The sequence below is a fragment of the Guillardia theta genome (assembly GCF_000315625.1).
Source record: "Guillardia theta CCMP2712 unplaced genomic scaffold GUITHscaffold_257, whole genome shotgun sequence".
Classification (NCBI taxonomy): Eukaryota; class Cryptophyceae; order Pyrenomonadales; family Geminigeraceae; genus Guillardia; species Guillardia theta.
The window spans coordinates 20,852-34,269 of record NW_005434419.1 but is presented as its reverse complement, the minus strand read 5'-3'; the positions used below and the strand labels follow the sequence as shown (position 1 = coordinate 34,269).

Sequence of the window (13,418 nt, the reverse complement as noted above, 5' to 3'; positions counted from 1 at the left end):
CCCCCCCCTCCCCCTCCCTCCCTCCCTCCCTCCCTCCCTCCCCTCCCTCCCCTCTGCCTCCCCCTGCTGATCGACCTCCTGCAGGACGGCTTCTTCCTCGCCCTCAGGCTCATCTCTCTTGCTCAGAACCAGTACGAGCCCACCATGAGCGTCTGCTCCAGCTTCCAGGGTGACTTCCCCTTCCCCGCCTTCGCCAACCAACCTGCCGGCAGCTCAGCCCAGCCCCCAGCTCCCCCCGCCACCGTCATGGCAGGAGCAGGAAGCACGAACACCTTCAGCTCCACTTTTGCTCCTCACGCCGCGACCTTCACGTCCTCTCAGTTCCTGCGGGGCTCAGAGGAGCAGGACAGGACCTCTCGCACCACGTCGAGCTCGGACTACGTCATGGGCGAAGTCCTCCCGCTGCATAATCCTCTCCCATCGCCCAAGAGCATGGCAGCGGAGCGCGAGGAAGGTGGGGCAGACGTCGAGCTCACCATGGCAGAGTACGAAGAGCACTGCAAGGTGTTCGAGGCCATCGACGAAGGGAGGACAGGCTACCTGGATGGCAGGCAGGCGAAGCAGCTCCTGATGCAGTCAGGGCTCTCCACTTCGACCCTCAGGCTTGTGTGGGACCTGGCGGACGAGTCCAAGGACGGGAAGCTCGACGCGCATGAGTTCGCCATAGCGCAGCATCTGATGGGGATGGCGAGGAGGGAGAAGCCGCTTCCCTCCTCCCTTCCTCGTGCCTGGTCTCGCTCTCACTTCTCTCGCAGACCAGCTCCCCCCAGCCCCGCCATGGTATCCACCCCGAACTTTCCTCCCTCCTCCTCTTCCTCGCTCCCTGCCATCTCCCCCGCTCTAGAGCCCACCTCCTCTGCCGGCAGCAGCTCCTCCTCTGTGGTCGTCAGCCAGCCCCCTCCTCACCCTCAGCTGGTCCCCGCGCTCCACCCGCCGCAAGTCGCCTCCTACATTGCGCTCTTCCATCAGCACGACTCAGATCATGACGGCTTCATCTCCGGGCAGCAGGCGCGTCCCATCCTTGCTGAGTCCGGCCTCCCCGTGCAGGAGCTCAGGAGGATCTGGGACCTCTCGGACCTGACCAAGGACGGGATGCTGGATGCGCGGGAGTTCGCCGTCGCCATGCACCTGATCGAGATCCGGAAGAAAGATGGCGTCCTTCCCACCTCCCTCCCCCAGCAACTGCTCCACCTCGAGGTACCGGGTGTGAAGGAGGGGAGCTCCCCCGCGCTCGCTGCAACCGTTCCTGCTCCTCGTGCATCCACTGAGCTCGATGAAGCTGTTCGCTCTGCCAGTGTTGTTGCTTCCTCCTTTCAGGACAGAAAGGACGTGCCGAACAAAGTAGGAGACAGCAGCCATGGTGAAGCAAGCCAGAGGTCCAGCCAGGATGGGATCCGCAGCAGCGCTGAAGCAGGAGCAGGAGCAGGAGAAGGAGCAGGAGAAGGAGCCGTGTCTCCTCGGTTCTCTCGGCTGATGCGGACGATCGGGCTGTCTCAGATGGAGCTCGCGAACTACACGAGGAGGTTTCGGGCCCTCGCCGGCTCTTCCCTCCACCTCTCCGGGCAGCAGGCGCGTCCCATCCTTGCTGAGTCCGGCCTCCCCGTGCAGGAGCTCAGGAGGATCTGGGACCTCTCGGACCTGACCAAGGACGGGATGCTGGATGCGCGGGAGTTCGCCGTCGCCATGCATCTTATCATCAGCAGGAGGAAGGGGGAGGAGCTTCCGGCGAGCCTCGTCCTCCCCCCTGCTGACCTCGATGTCTCCTCCTCCTCCTCCTCCTCCTCACCGCACAAGCCTGTCCACGACGATCATCACGGGGGATCGATCGTTGCTCCTCTCCCCAGTCCCCACGAGCTGCTCGGCTCCATGGCTGACAGCGATAGCAAGGACAGAGGGGGAGGGGCTACTGGCCATGAGCAAAGGAAACTGCATGACGGAGCAGCAGCAGCAGCAGCAGCAGCAGCAGCAGCAGCTGTTTCACCCTCCCCTCTCCTCGGCGCCTTCGACGCGCTATTGGTGGAGGAGCACACCAAGATCGCGCCCTCCTCTCCTCCTCACGTCCTGCCCTCCCCCTCGGGGTTCGAGGACGCCACCAACAGCTCTGCGCAGGAGGGAGACGATCACTTCGCAGGAGGCAGCAAGCTCTCTTCCCAGTGGACTTCCTTCGCCGCTCCCGACATCGAGGACCCTTCATCCTCCTTCGCTCCTGCCTCCCCGAACAGCAATCTGCAGGACCCTTTCGCCTCCCTGGTACAGGAAGACCAAGTCACCTCCTTCTCCTCCTCCTTCCCACCCGCTGACTTTCAGCAGCCGATGTCCAGCACGGCGGGCGGGCTCTCTCCAGCCAAGAAGGATGCGAAGGGGGAGGAAGTTTGGGATCCGTTCGGGAGCAGCTCATCGCAACAGCTCCCTTCCTCCTCCCAAGAGCCGTCAGCCTCCTTCCTCCCCGAGCAGGGAGAGGGCTCAGCGGTATCCTCCTCCCAGGGAGGGGACCTCTTCTCCCAGTTCCCTCCTCCTCCTGCGTTCGAACAGCATCGTTCTGCTCCTCCAACGGATGGCATGTTCGGCTTCGAGCTCCCTCCTGCCCTCTCCTCTCCCCCTCCTGTTCCATCCTCGCCTCCTCCCCTGTCCTCCTCCCCTGCTGCCTCCTCTTCATCTCCGTCAACCTTCTCTCGTCCTTCCGTTGACCAGAAATTCCTTTCCTCCCCAGAGGCTCAGCCACCCTCCGAGCTCGCCGCAAGCTCTCCTCCTCCCAAGAAGCCTCCTCCGACTACCCCGCCGAAGAGGAGCCCTCCTCCTCCTCCGAAGCCAGCGACCTCTCCTCCTCTCCCAGGGGGGAAGGCACCAAGGGCAGAGGCGGGGGAACTTTTGGACCTGCTGGGGGGCAGCACGGAAAGTTTCCCAGCTGCAGGGCCTCCGCATCCTATTGCTGCTCAGCGTGACCTCCTCGAGAGCTTCGAGACGAATCAGGAGGGACAGGGAGAGGATCTGTTCTCCTTCCCAGGCGCCACCCACTCCAACTCCCCCCCTCCTGCTCCTCCTCCTGTTCCTCCTCCTGTAGCTGCTTCCCCCCCCCGGACCCAGCCTCCTCTTCCTACCTCTCCTCCTCCGTCTTCCACTTCCATCCCTTCCTCCTCTCCATCCTTCGCTGCTCCTGCCGCCCCGTCGCATCTTTCGCCTGTAATTCAGGACGACGCAATCATCTCGGGCGAACAAGATGCATGGAAGATGCAGCCACAGGACAAGGAGCAGGCGAACGAGCAGGACAAGGAAAAGACAAAGGAGCAGGTGAAGGAGAAACAGGACGAGAAGGACGAGAAGGAGCAGGACGGAAGAACTGCCGCAGCGCCGAACGGGAGGTTTCAACTCCTTGCGTCCCCCCCTGTACAGGTGAAGGAGCAGAAAGCCTGGGACCCTTTCCAGGATCTTGTCAAGGAGGAGCAGGGGAAGCTCGCGGCCCCAGGTGGAGCAGGACAGCCGGACCTGATGGGAGAGCTGCTGGAAGGATCGCACGCAGGAAGCAGGGCAGATCCTTCCTCCTTCGACCTCCTCCTGTCATCATCTCCTCCGAAGCCTCCCGCCAACGGGTTGCAGGGAGCAGGGCCCACGGCAGGCATGCCAGCAGCAAGGCAGGACCAGTTCCCGTCCTCCTCCCTCCCTGCTCTACCCACCAAAGCAGCAGGTAGGACCCCTCTGCGCATACTCCCGCTCACTGACTTCTGCTCCTCGACAGCGATCTCCCAACACCAGGGCCCTGCTGTAGAGCTGGAGCTAGCTCCTGTCCGAGACAAGGTGGAGGATCTCGACGAGCGGTTGGCTCGGTTGAGGAGGAGGATGAAGGAGGAGGAGGAGCGTCTGAGAAGGGACGACAGGGAGAGGGAGGAACTTCTCCGAACTCTCGACAGCATCATGAGTGAGTGCAGGGAGCAGAGAGGTCGGCTGCTGAGGATGAAGGACGAGGAGAGGAACCAGCACGTTGCCTGGATTGACCTGTGCAGATGATCCTTCTCCTCTTCCTCTTCCTCCTCCACCACCACCTCCTGCTCCTCCTCCTCCTCCTCCTCCTCCTCCTCCTCCTCCTCCTCTACTTCTCCGACTCCTTATGCTTGTTGCTCTTTGATCCTGAAAATCAATCCTTTGGTGCACAAATAAACAGCTTTATATTGACTTGTTTGCTCACGCACCCTTACTTCCTCCTCGCATGAGCGCACTTCCCGCTCCCTTCATCTCGCTGCTTTCAGTCCTGATCGTCTTCCTCCTGCCCTGGTTCTCCCTCCCTCCCATCTCCCTCCTCTTCCCTCCCTCCCTTCGTCTCCCTCCCTTCCTTTCCCACTCGTCCTCCTTTCCCCCTCGTCTTCAATCCTCCACATCCGCACACACCAGAAACTCCACGAACGTGCTTATCGCGCTTTCCTTCTGTATCATCAGCTGCATGTGCAGCATCCCTAGCTCGTTCACTTTGAGGCAGACTGTCTCCGACAGCGCCAGCGCCTTCACAAGCGGCTGGAGGAGGGAGAACCGGTACGAGTGATGCGTCTCCTGCCGCAGGTCCGCTGACTTCACAGCTTCACACGCTGTGTTCAGCTCGACCTCGCACGATCCCTGCTCCCCGGTCGCCTTGAGCTTCAGCGCCGCCATGGCGCTTGAGCCCATGGCCGCGTTCCCCACCGGCTGCATGCAGATCTCAAGCTGCTCTCCCCACAGGCTGAGCTCGGCAAAGGCCTCGCGCAGAGCGAGGGAACGGAGGATGATCATGTTCCTGGACGAGCTGTTGCTCCAGCAGAAGTCCGTCGGCTCCTTGACCATGGTTGGTTGAACTCCGCTGGAGCTCACGACTGCGGCGACGTCAGACGAGCCATGCAGCGCAGCACAAACCACCTGAGCCCTCGACCATCTGCACGAGGAAGGGTCTGCCTTCCCCTGCGTAGCTCAGCTGCAGCGAGACCATGTCGGCAGCATCGGCATGGCCAAGGACCTTGAGACAGTCGAGGAGGAGGGAGAGGTTGATGCCGAACTCATGGCGCCTGTCGCACTCAAACCTTGTGAAGAGCTCCTTCTTCATGTACACGTTGGACTGCATGCACCTCCCCTTCTCCACTGTGAACCTGATCCCATGCGCGTCTATCAGGCAGTAGGCCTCCTGCAGGAGGGTCAGCGGGGAGGCGCACAATGCAGCGGTCTCACGATGTCCCTCCTGAGGTGGATGGAGGACAACATGGCGACGATGGTGTTGGTGTTGTCAGTCTTGGCGAAGAAGCTTGACTGAGACGCCATCATCTCTTCATCTCTTCATCTCTTCATCTTGTTAGTCTGATGCCCTCCTGGCCCTTCCTCGTATCTAAAAGTTTGCAGCTGAGAATAGGTTTCATCAGGCTCCAGAAAACCACACCCTTCCTCCTACCCCTACTTCTCTCCTCCTCCATCGCCCTCCCTTCCTGTCTCCCCATCTCCCCCATTCCTGTCTCCCGCTCTCCTCTTCTCTCTCCTCTCCTCTTCACCTCTTCCCCTCTTCACCTCTTCACCTCTCTACCTCTCCTCCTCTCCTCCTCTCGTCCTCTCGTCCTTTCCCCGTCTCCCTCTCCTCCGTCCCCCTGCCACTCTACACTCGCTCTCTCCTCATCGCTCCCCTCCCGCCTTCGCCGCCTCCGCCATGCGGCGACTGCTTTGGCGGGAATTTCAGGTTTGTGGCTTTACCGCAGGTCGGGCAGAGAAAAGACGGAGCCCCGGGAATATGGGCTGGGGAGGAAGGAGGGGGGAAGTGGGGGGGGGGGGAGGAGGAGGAGGAGGGCGAGACGATGACTGGAACAACGAAGAAGCAAGGAGATAGCAGGAGAGGAGAGCACGGAGGAGCAGGCAGGAGAAGATCAGAGCAAGAAACAACCAACGTGCACGCCTTGAAACCATTCATTTGATCTCTACCATTCCTCCTTTACTTCACCTTCACATCGTATACCTCACCGCCCCCACGGCGCTGCCATGCAAGGAAAGAATAAGAGTACATATGTACACAGTTATGATACAAGTGCCCTGCCATCACTCCCCCCTCGTATTCCTCCACTGGATGTACCGCGAGTGCCCCAGCTCGCTCTTGATCTTGGCATAGTCCAGCAGCAGGAGCTGCAGCTCGCAAATGTGCCAGGACAGCCCCAGCTGCTTCGCTCGGTCGGAGACGACCCGGATGTTGACCATGACGTCTCTGTAGCCGGTGCTGTGCAGGGAGTTGTATGTCTCCTTCCTGCAAGGAGGATCGGTCAGAGCGGGAAGAGGAGGAGGTGCGGAGATGTCGGATGCAGGGAGGGGGGAGCAGGAGAGGGAGAGGGAGAGGGAGAGGGAGAGGGAGAGGAGAACACAGAGAGGGTGTGAGAATCGCAAGGAGCGAGTTCAAGAAGGAGGAGGGAGGAGAAAGGAAGTGATGAGCAGAGGAAAGGGAAGCGGAGCAGCGGGAGGGACAGCAAACTCACTGAAGGGTATGCTTCGATCCACGATTGAGAGCGACGAACCTGTTCTTGATCCTCTCCACCACAACGTCCTGCATGCAGGTTGAGCGGGGGACAGAGCTGGAGGCGGATAGAGGAAGAGGAAGAGAAAGGGAACGAGATAGGAAAGAGGTAGAGGTGGAGGTGGTGGAGGTGGAGGTGGAGGTGGAGACAGACGGAGAGCAAGAGCAAGAGCAAGAGCAAGAGCAAGAGACTGACCTCGTCTGAGATCACTTGTTGAACGCATCTCACAAGGTCTTCCATGGTCTCGAAAACGATACACTGCCTGCAGATGTCGCAGAGGTAGCTCGGGTCGTGGCGGTAGGAGCGCAGGGTCTTCTCGATTATCCTCAGCGGCCTCTTGATCTTGGCCCACTGGACTTGATCCGTCATCCTCTTCTCGAGCACTTCCGTCCACCGCATGAATGTCTTGCCTGCAGGCGACTGGTCATGCACGGGTGACGGTCGATGGGGAAGAGTGGGGGACAGGAGGACGGTGAGACGGGAGGAGAGGGAGGGAAGGACCAGGAGGGAGCAGGAGGGAGCAGGAGGGAGCAGGAGCGAGCAGGAGCGAGCAGGAGCGAGCAGGAGCGAGCAGGAGCGAGCAGGAGCGAGCAGGAGCGAGCAGGAGCGAGCAGGAGCGAGCAGGAGCGAGCAGGAGCGAGCAGGAGCGAGCAGGAGCGAGCAGGAGCGAGCAGGAGCGAGCAGGAGAGTGGGGGACCTTGCATCGGGAAGCATCCGTTGGTTGCTGCCGCCCACCGCTGGCAAAGGAATCGCATCGACGAGTCGAGACCCTCCGCTTGCGCGAGCAGCTGATCCAAACACTCCACGTCCTCGAACTGAGGCCTAGCAGGATGTAGCAAGGAATGGATGCGAGTGATGACGTCGTTCCTCCGGCAGGGGACGTGGAAGCCGACGTCCTTCCAAGCTTGCTCGATGTCCACAGGGACCCGCTGGCGGATCCGCTCCTTGGAGGAGACGGCGTCGGCAATGGCTTGCAGGTTGTCCATGTGGACGACGTTGGACTCGTCCTCGTACAGCCTCTCCCAGCAGTGCATGTAGCTGTCTCTGTCCCCTCTGATCAACTCTTCAGCCTTCAGCAGGAAGCGCCAGCGAGCACCGATGGACAAGACTCCGAAGAGGAACATCACTGATCCGAACTGTATGAAGGAGGAGGTTAGGAACTGGAACCAGAAGTTCCGAGAGTCCTCGTGGATGAGGAACATGATGATCATTTCGACCCCCATGAAGTACATCCCGACGAACGCACTCACGATGACCCAGTAGGCCTCTGCAAACCTGATGAAGTACCCGATCATGATCCAGCACGTTCCCCTCAAGAAGAAATCTATGGCTGCGTCCGAGTTCCCTTGCTCCACCAGCCATGGGATGGGGAGCAAGGTGAGGATGACGTCGAAGAGGTATCCCATTCCTCCGATGTGCTTGACGTACACAGACAGATGGAGGACGGACGATAACGCTGCAATCCAGTACAAGACCCCGCTCAGGAAGTAGGAGAACAGCCACGAGACAAGCCATATGGTCGGCGGGATGTAGTTATACTGATATCCCCACTTGTTCCTCAGGTTCCCATTGGGCCTTGCGGACAGAGCAACCCAGCCAGCCTCCCCTGTGATGAAGGACGAGGCTCCAGCAAGGCTCCAGCTCCTCCCGTCCTGCGATCCTTCCAAGCGGAAGGAGATCGGGATATCAGAGGACTTGGTCCCTGCTGGCAGCTCGTAGTACCACCCGTCGGCAACCATCGACGACTTCATGGAGATCGCTGCAGAGACTTGACTTGTCTGCACGATCCGAGATGCGGACGCTACCCTGCATCCCCTCCTCAGCAGCCCGAACGAGGAGAGGGTGAAGTTCCCCTCGTTGAGAGGGGCTCCGTCAAATTGCTTCACTGTGAAGACGAAGTCCTTGTACTCGAAGAGTGCCGAGTGCATGTAGCCGTAAACGATGAAGCCGACCTGAATGAAGTACACCAGACCTATCAAGCAGAACAGCATCTGGAACACGGGCTTGCACAGAGCAGCAGCGATGGGAGTTGAGGTGAAGAAGCAGCTGCTGTAGCTTGCTCGCGCTATTGCTTCGTGAATGACAGACAGCTGGGAGCTGACCACATTGCCTGCATGGCAGGCCCGCGATCTACAGAACCTCTCAACCCAGTGTTCGCTTTCCTCCAGCAACGGGTGGGAAACATCGGCGTTTCGAGTTTCACTCGCGACTGAAGACGTGGGGCCTCTGCTTGCATACTTGTGCGCTTTGCCACAATAGGACAGAGTCTTCTTGAAGTCAAAGAACACCCGTGTTTTCTGACTGTCAAAAGCATTCCTGCACATCAAGGTCAAACATAGAACAAGTGCGAGCATGCCATTGCTCATACCTGTATGCGACGTAGTCTTCATGACTTGTCGAATCTTGCGACTCTGCAAACTTCCGGAGCATGAGTTGAACCTCACACGCATGGCGCGAAATTCCAAGACTGTGAGTCTGCGGCATGGCGAGGCGAACTGACAGTACAATGCCGACATGATACTCGTGAGTAGACGTGAGGCAATCTTTCATCGAGTTTTTGCCGGACATCACAACAATCTGCGGATCTTGTATGATATGCAGCAGGCACTTGCGGATTGCTTTCAAGTCTTCAAAGACTATCCTCTCCCGACAGATGTCTGTCAGCCGAGAACAATCCCCCTCCAAAGAACAAAAGCTCTTGCTCACAATGCGCGGAACGCTCTTGATTTCCGTCCATTTCACCCGTGAACAGATTTCTGGGTCACTCTGGAGCTCTTGAGCAGAGAGCCACTCCCCGCTCGTTGACTTCAACATGCCCTCGTTCCTGATCGCGAGCTCCAACACCTTCACGTTGAGGAAAGGCTTCAGCATCTCTGCTTGGATGAACAACTGGTCAAGGCAAGCGACATGAGAGTCCTTTGGCCCCTGAGATACGACGGCATCAGAGGCAAAGTCGGCCATGGTTGCTGCGAGATCGAAGCGCATTGAACCAAGGTCCATGGCGGACGGAGAATCTTGAATTACGGTGTTTCTCCTCCCGGACCTCAGCAACTCAAGTTTTTTATCTATTGAGTCCAACACTGAGCTCGCGTTTGTATCCCCTAAGGTGTCAACCACCATCTGCCTCATTCTGGTTCGAAAGCCTTCGAACCTCTTGTTTGCAAAATGCAATCTCTTGGCGCCTTTCGCATGGATGACTGCAGAAAATCCCGCGATGAGGACAAAATAAACAGATGCCAAGAAATACTCTGAAACGGGCACCGAGTTGCCGTACACATACCAAAGGTTGACATAACCGCTGATGAAGAAGAGAATTTCGAATATTATACAAATAGACAAGAAATACTTTTCATACATCACGTTGACTGCCCCAGCTAAGAGAAGATACAAAACAAAGAGAACCCATGCATACATACTGTTCTCTGGCTGAGTCACACCTGACAGGGTCGGCAATGTACACCAGATGATAGCAAAAGACAGAGACTCCGCAGCACACAAGATCAAAAAGATCAACAGGGGATACTTCATTACGCTGGCATACTCTGTTTTGACTGAGACGTAAATCCAACATATCAGCGCCCCTATGATCAGCATGTTCCCAACTATTGGAAAGAGCATCGTCCATCGCCATCCGTTGCTTATGAAGATCAGACCGTCACAGTTCGAGTCGTCCCCCTCCTGCCTCAGCTGCAGGCAAACATCGGAAGCAAATGAAGACTCCCTCGTGTAGTCATGCGCGATGTCTGGACGATACACCCAGTCAAGCAGGAAGAAACCAGTGCAAGTGAATCGCTTGGACGAAGCGCCGTAGACACTCCAAGTCTGCAAGTCCTCAGATGCTTCCAGCAAGAACTTAGTAGGATAAGTTCCGTTGTGAACAATATACAACCCGTTTGCTTCCACGGGCTCGGGGTACGAGAGGTAGATGCTGGATCCCGCAGCTTTCCTGAAGGCTCCTTGCAAGGAGACGACACAAGAATCATGGACAAGACCGAAGGTCACTCCATCGATAACGCCGGAAGTACCATACTTCAAAGATTCCTCAATGGACAGACGGAAATGTCTGTGGTTAGTCTTACCCACCTCAGAAAGATGATACATCATATACAACGTGTTGCCCACCATGGCCAGCAGAAAGCACACAGAAGCTATGAAGCAGAGAGAGCTCATGAGCAAGCTCGGGACCGGCAGCACTTGGTATCGTATCCAAGGATCCACCGAAGATCCCAGGAATATCATTAGTGAGTTCTTCCCAAGGAAGTTGCCTGCCCTTGTTGTGGATCGGAAGTAAATCCCGTAGAATGTCTGCAACAAGCTTGTACGAATAAAGCTCAGCCATTCGCGGGATTCGTGCGCAAACGAGAGTCCGGGAGGGCCTGCGCTGGCTCCGTCTCCGTTTGCGAGCAATGGTCCATTACTCGCATTGGGGATTTGTTGGGCGAGACCATGTTCATTGCATGGATGCAAACGAGAATCCTGCATGTATAAGAAATGTGCCCTCATATACTTGTCTGATCTAAGCTACCTCGCTCGTCCATGTTGTGAACTGTCTTTCACGATACCGGAGAGTGGTCCCTTGTTTCGAAAATCGACGAGGTGAAAGTTTAGAGCTAGCTGCTTGCAAGTTCAAGATTTTAGCTCTCTCACTAGTGTTAGTCCATCAGATCATCATCTTCGCCATACCCCATTCCTCCTCTCAACTCCCCGGGCCATTCCACCATCTTGCATGCTTCCCCGCCAAATCATTGCACATGGTTAGAAACCTTCCGTCGCACCACCCCTACCCCTAGTTACCCACCCCTCTATCCAACATACCATCACCCCAACCTTCTCCATCCGGGTTGTACCCCCCACCCCTACCTGCTCCTTTTCTATGTCGTAAATTCCGGCACTCTCCCTACCCCTATGTCCCAACATTTACTACCTACCCCATCACTGACATAGCCCATCACCAGGCCATCAAAATACAAGAATTAAATGGTCCACCCCTACCACCCTAAGCAATTGATTTTCACCCATCACCACCCCCCATTTCCATTCTCTTTTACTCAACTGGTACATTTAAGACGGGTCATTCCAGCCCGTACCACCCTGTACCCCGTAAAAACCAGGTACCCTACCCACTCAAGTGGAGTTTCCGGAGAATGTGGGTGAACAGATAAGGTTCATAATAAGCTACTACCCCACCCCGTCAGAATACCACGAATGTACCACCTCTCTACCCCGGAATGAGCGAGTGCCACCCACCCTTCGTAGCGACCCCTTGCCTACAGCGCTAATCGGTCCATGACCCCCCAATATCCCACTTAGTACCCCACCCTCTCGTTCTGGAAGTGAATCACTTCATCAGTCTATTTCGACTGTCTTTTTTACTACACAGGGTCACTGTTCGAGAAACGACCACCCACCCCTCGATTCTCTACGAACCACCACCACCACCTACCCCACTTACCCTCCCTACCCTCCCCCCCCGAGCCTGCCCACCTGCACCTGGCACCTGCACCTGCGCCATCCGCTATTACTACTCAACCACCCATCAGATATGGGTACCCCTGTTTCCCTCATCTCTGACAACCAACTTACCACCCACCGCCACCATCCACCACCCTACGTACCATGACCCAGTTTACTTTCCTGCTTCCGACATGTTCGGGGGGTGGGGGTGCAGATTTCGTAAATTCGACTCGTCGGTCTGTCGGACGGTCCTCCGATTCGTACCGTACGGTAGTCAGCCCTGACCCTGCCAGGCTGGCGGGCACTGGCCGGGCCCGCCGGGCCCGCCGGGCCATCCGATCATCGAGGCCCGGTACCGTACCGTACGGCGGCGGGCCCGGGGCCGGGCGGCCGCATGATGGGCAATGGCCGGCCGGGCCCGAGTGATCGGACTGGCGGGGGCCTCCGAGTCGGAGCCCGCCCGGGCCTCAGCGGCAGTCACTCGGAACCTCGGTAACGGCGTCTGGTGGTTGCCTCGCCGGGACGCCGTGAAGAAGCTCAGTCCGGCCGGGGCGTACCGTACACCGTGGCACGGCCCGTATCGTACACGGTACCGGCCGGTACCGTCGGGGCGTACTGCGGCCGCCGCCCGTACACGGTACGGTCCCCGGGCGGGCAGTAGGTGACCGCCGGACGGTACCGCGGTACGGTAGTACCGTCGTAGTACCGTGCGGCCCCCGGTCACTGAAGCCCGGACTGCGGGCCCGGCTTGCCGTCACCGCCGGCGCGTGCCGCGTGCATCTTGAAAGTTTCACCGGGGCGGCGCGGCGCCCGCGGCCGGGCCGGGCCCGGGGGGCCGGCCCTTTACGCGGCCGCCGCCGCCGGTCATCGGGCCGTTCGCGGGGGACTCGGGAGGCTACACTGAGGCTCAGCGACAGTGAGTGGCACGCCGATTGGCCGGGCCGCCGGGCCCGCGGCCGGCTTCCGCCCTCCCGAGTCCGGCGATCGGACGCTGCCGTTTGGCAAGTTGCGGCCGCTCATGATTCCCGGCTGGACGGTGAGTCCGATACATTGAATGATACGGTCTGCTATCAGTTGACAGCTCTCAGTCTCAGACTCAGAGCCACGGTCTATTCGTATCCCTGTCACAATGATCCGATGATTGTGCGGCCCTGCGGCAGGCAGTGCGCCGATCATCGGATCGGGTTCTCTCACTTGTTCAATCGGTAAATAAAACTCGGCGGCTGACTTGTCTCCAAGTTCCATCAGTGGTACCGCTGACGGGCTACCGTACCTGACTGTGAACTTATGATATCTAGATTGTGACCTCGACACTTGAATGCTACCGGCGGAAGCTGAGTCACTCTGCCGCAGTGGTACGGCTAGTCGGCTAGTCATGCTCAGACTCCGTAGCAACTTGCAAAACTAAGTCTTTACTTCCAACACCTCACACAACACCGTGACGTCTACATCCTGCCTTTCTCC

At 58.3% G+C, this 13,418-nt stretch overlaps 4 protein-coding genes across 4 annotated transcripts; 2 read left to right on the top strand and 2 right to left on the bottom strand.

Annotated features, from left to right (window-relative positions):
- Nucleotides 1-477: 477 nt before the first annotated feature.
- GUITHDRAFT_82655 (hypothetical protein) lies at nt 478-717 on the top strand (the record flags this gene model as incomplete). Its single annotated transcript, XM_005818934.1, has 1 exon — nt 478-717. A coding segment is annotated over one exon (240 nt), but the record flags the coding sequence as incomplete, so codon positions are not given.
- Nucleotides 718-939: 222 nt separating this feature from the next.
- GUITHDRAFT_58399 (hypothetical protein) lies at nt 940-1,188 on the top strand (the record flags this gene model as incomplete). Its single annotated transcript, XM_005818933.1, has 1 exon — nt 940-1,188. A coding segment is annotated over one exon (249 nt), but the record flags the coding sequence as incomplete, so codon positions are not given.
- Nucleotides 1,189-4,356: 3,168 nt separating this feature from the next.
- On the bottom strand, nt 4,357-5,277 carry RAD1 (DNA damage checkpoint protein RAD1; the record flags this gene model as incomplete). Its single annotated transcript, XM_005818932.1, has 3 exons — nt 4,357-4,835; nt 4,879-5,140; nt 5,185-5,277. The coding sequence occupies 3 exons, from the start codon at nt 5,275-5,277 to the stop codon at nt 4,357-4,359; spliced, it is 834 nt and encodes a 277-aa protein (XP_005818989.1).
- A 756-nt stretch (nt 5,278-6,033) lies between these two features.
- GUITHDRAFT_121827 (hypothetical protein) lies at nt 6,034-10,982 on the bottom strand (the record flags this gene model as incomplete). Its single annotated transcript, XM_005818931.1, has 5 exons — nt 6,034-6,235; nt 6,462-6,529; nt 6,729-6,910; nt 7,198-8,816; nt 8,869-10,982. 5 exons carry the CDS (start codon nt 10,980-10,982, stop codon nt 6,034-6,036), a joined length of 4,185 nt encoding a protein of 1,394 aa, XP_005818988.1.
- Nucleotides 10,983-13,418: the final 2,436 nt, after the last annotated feature.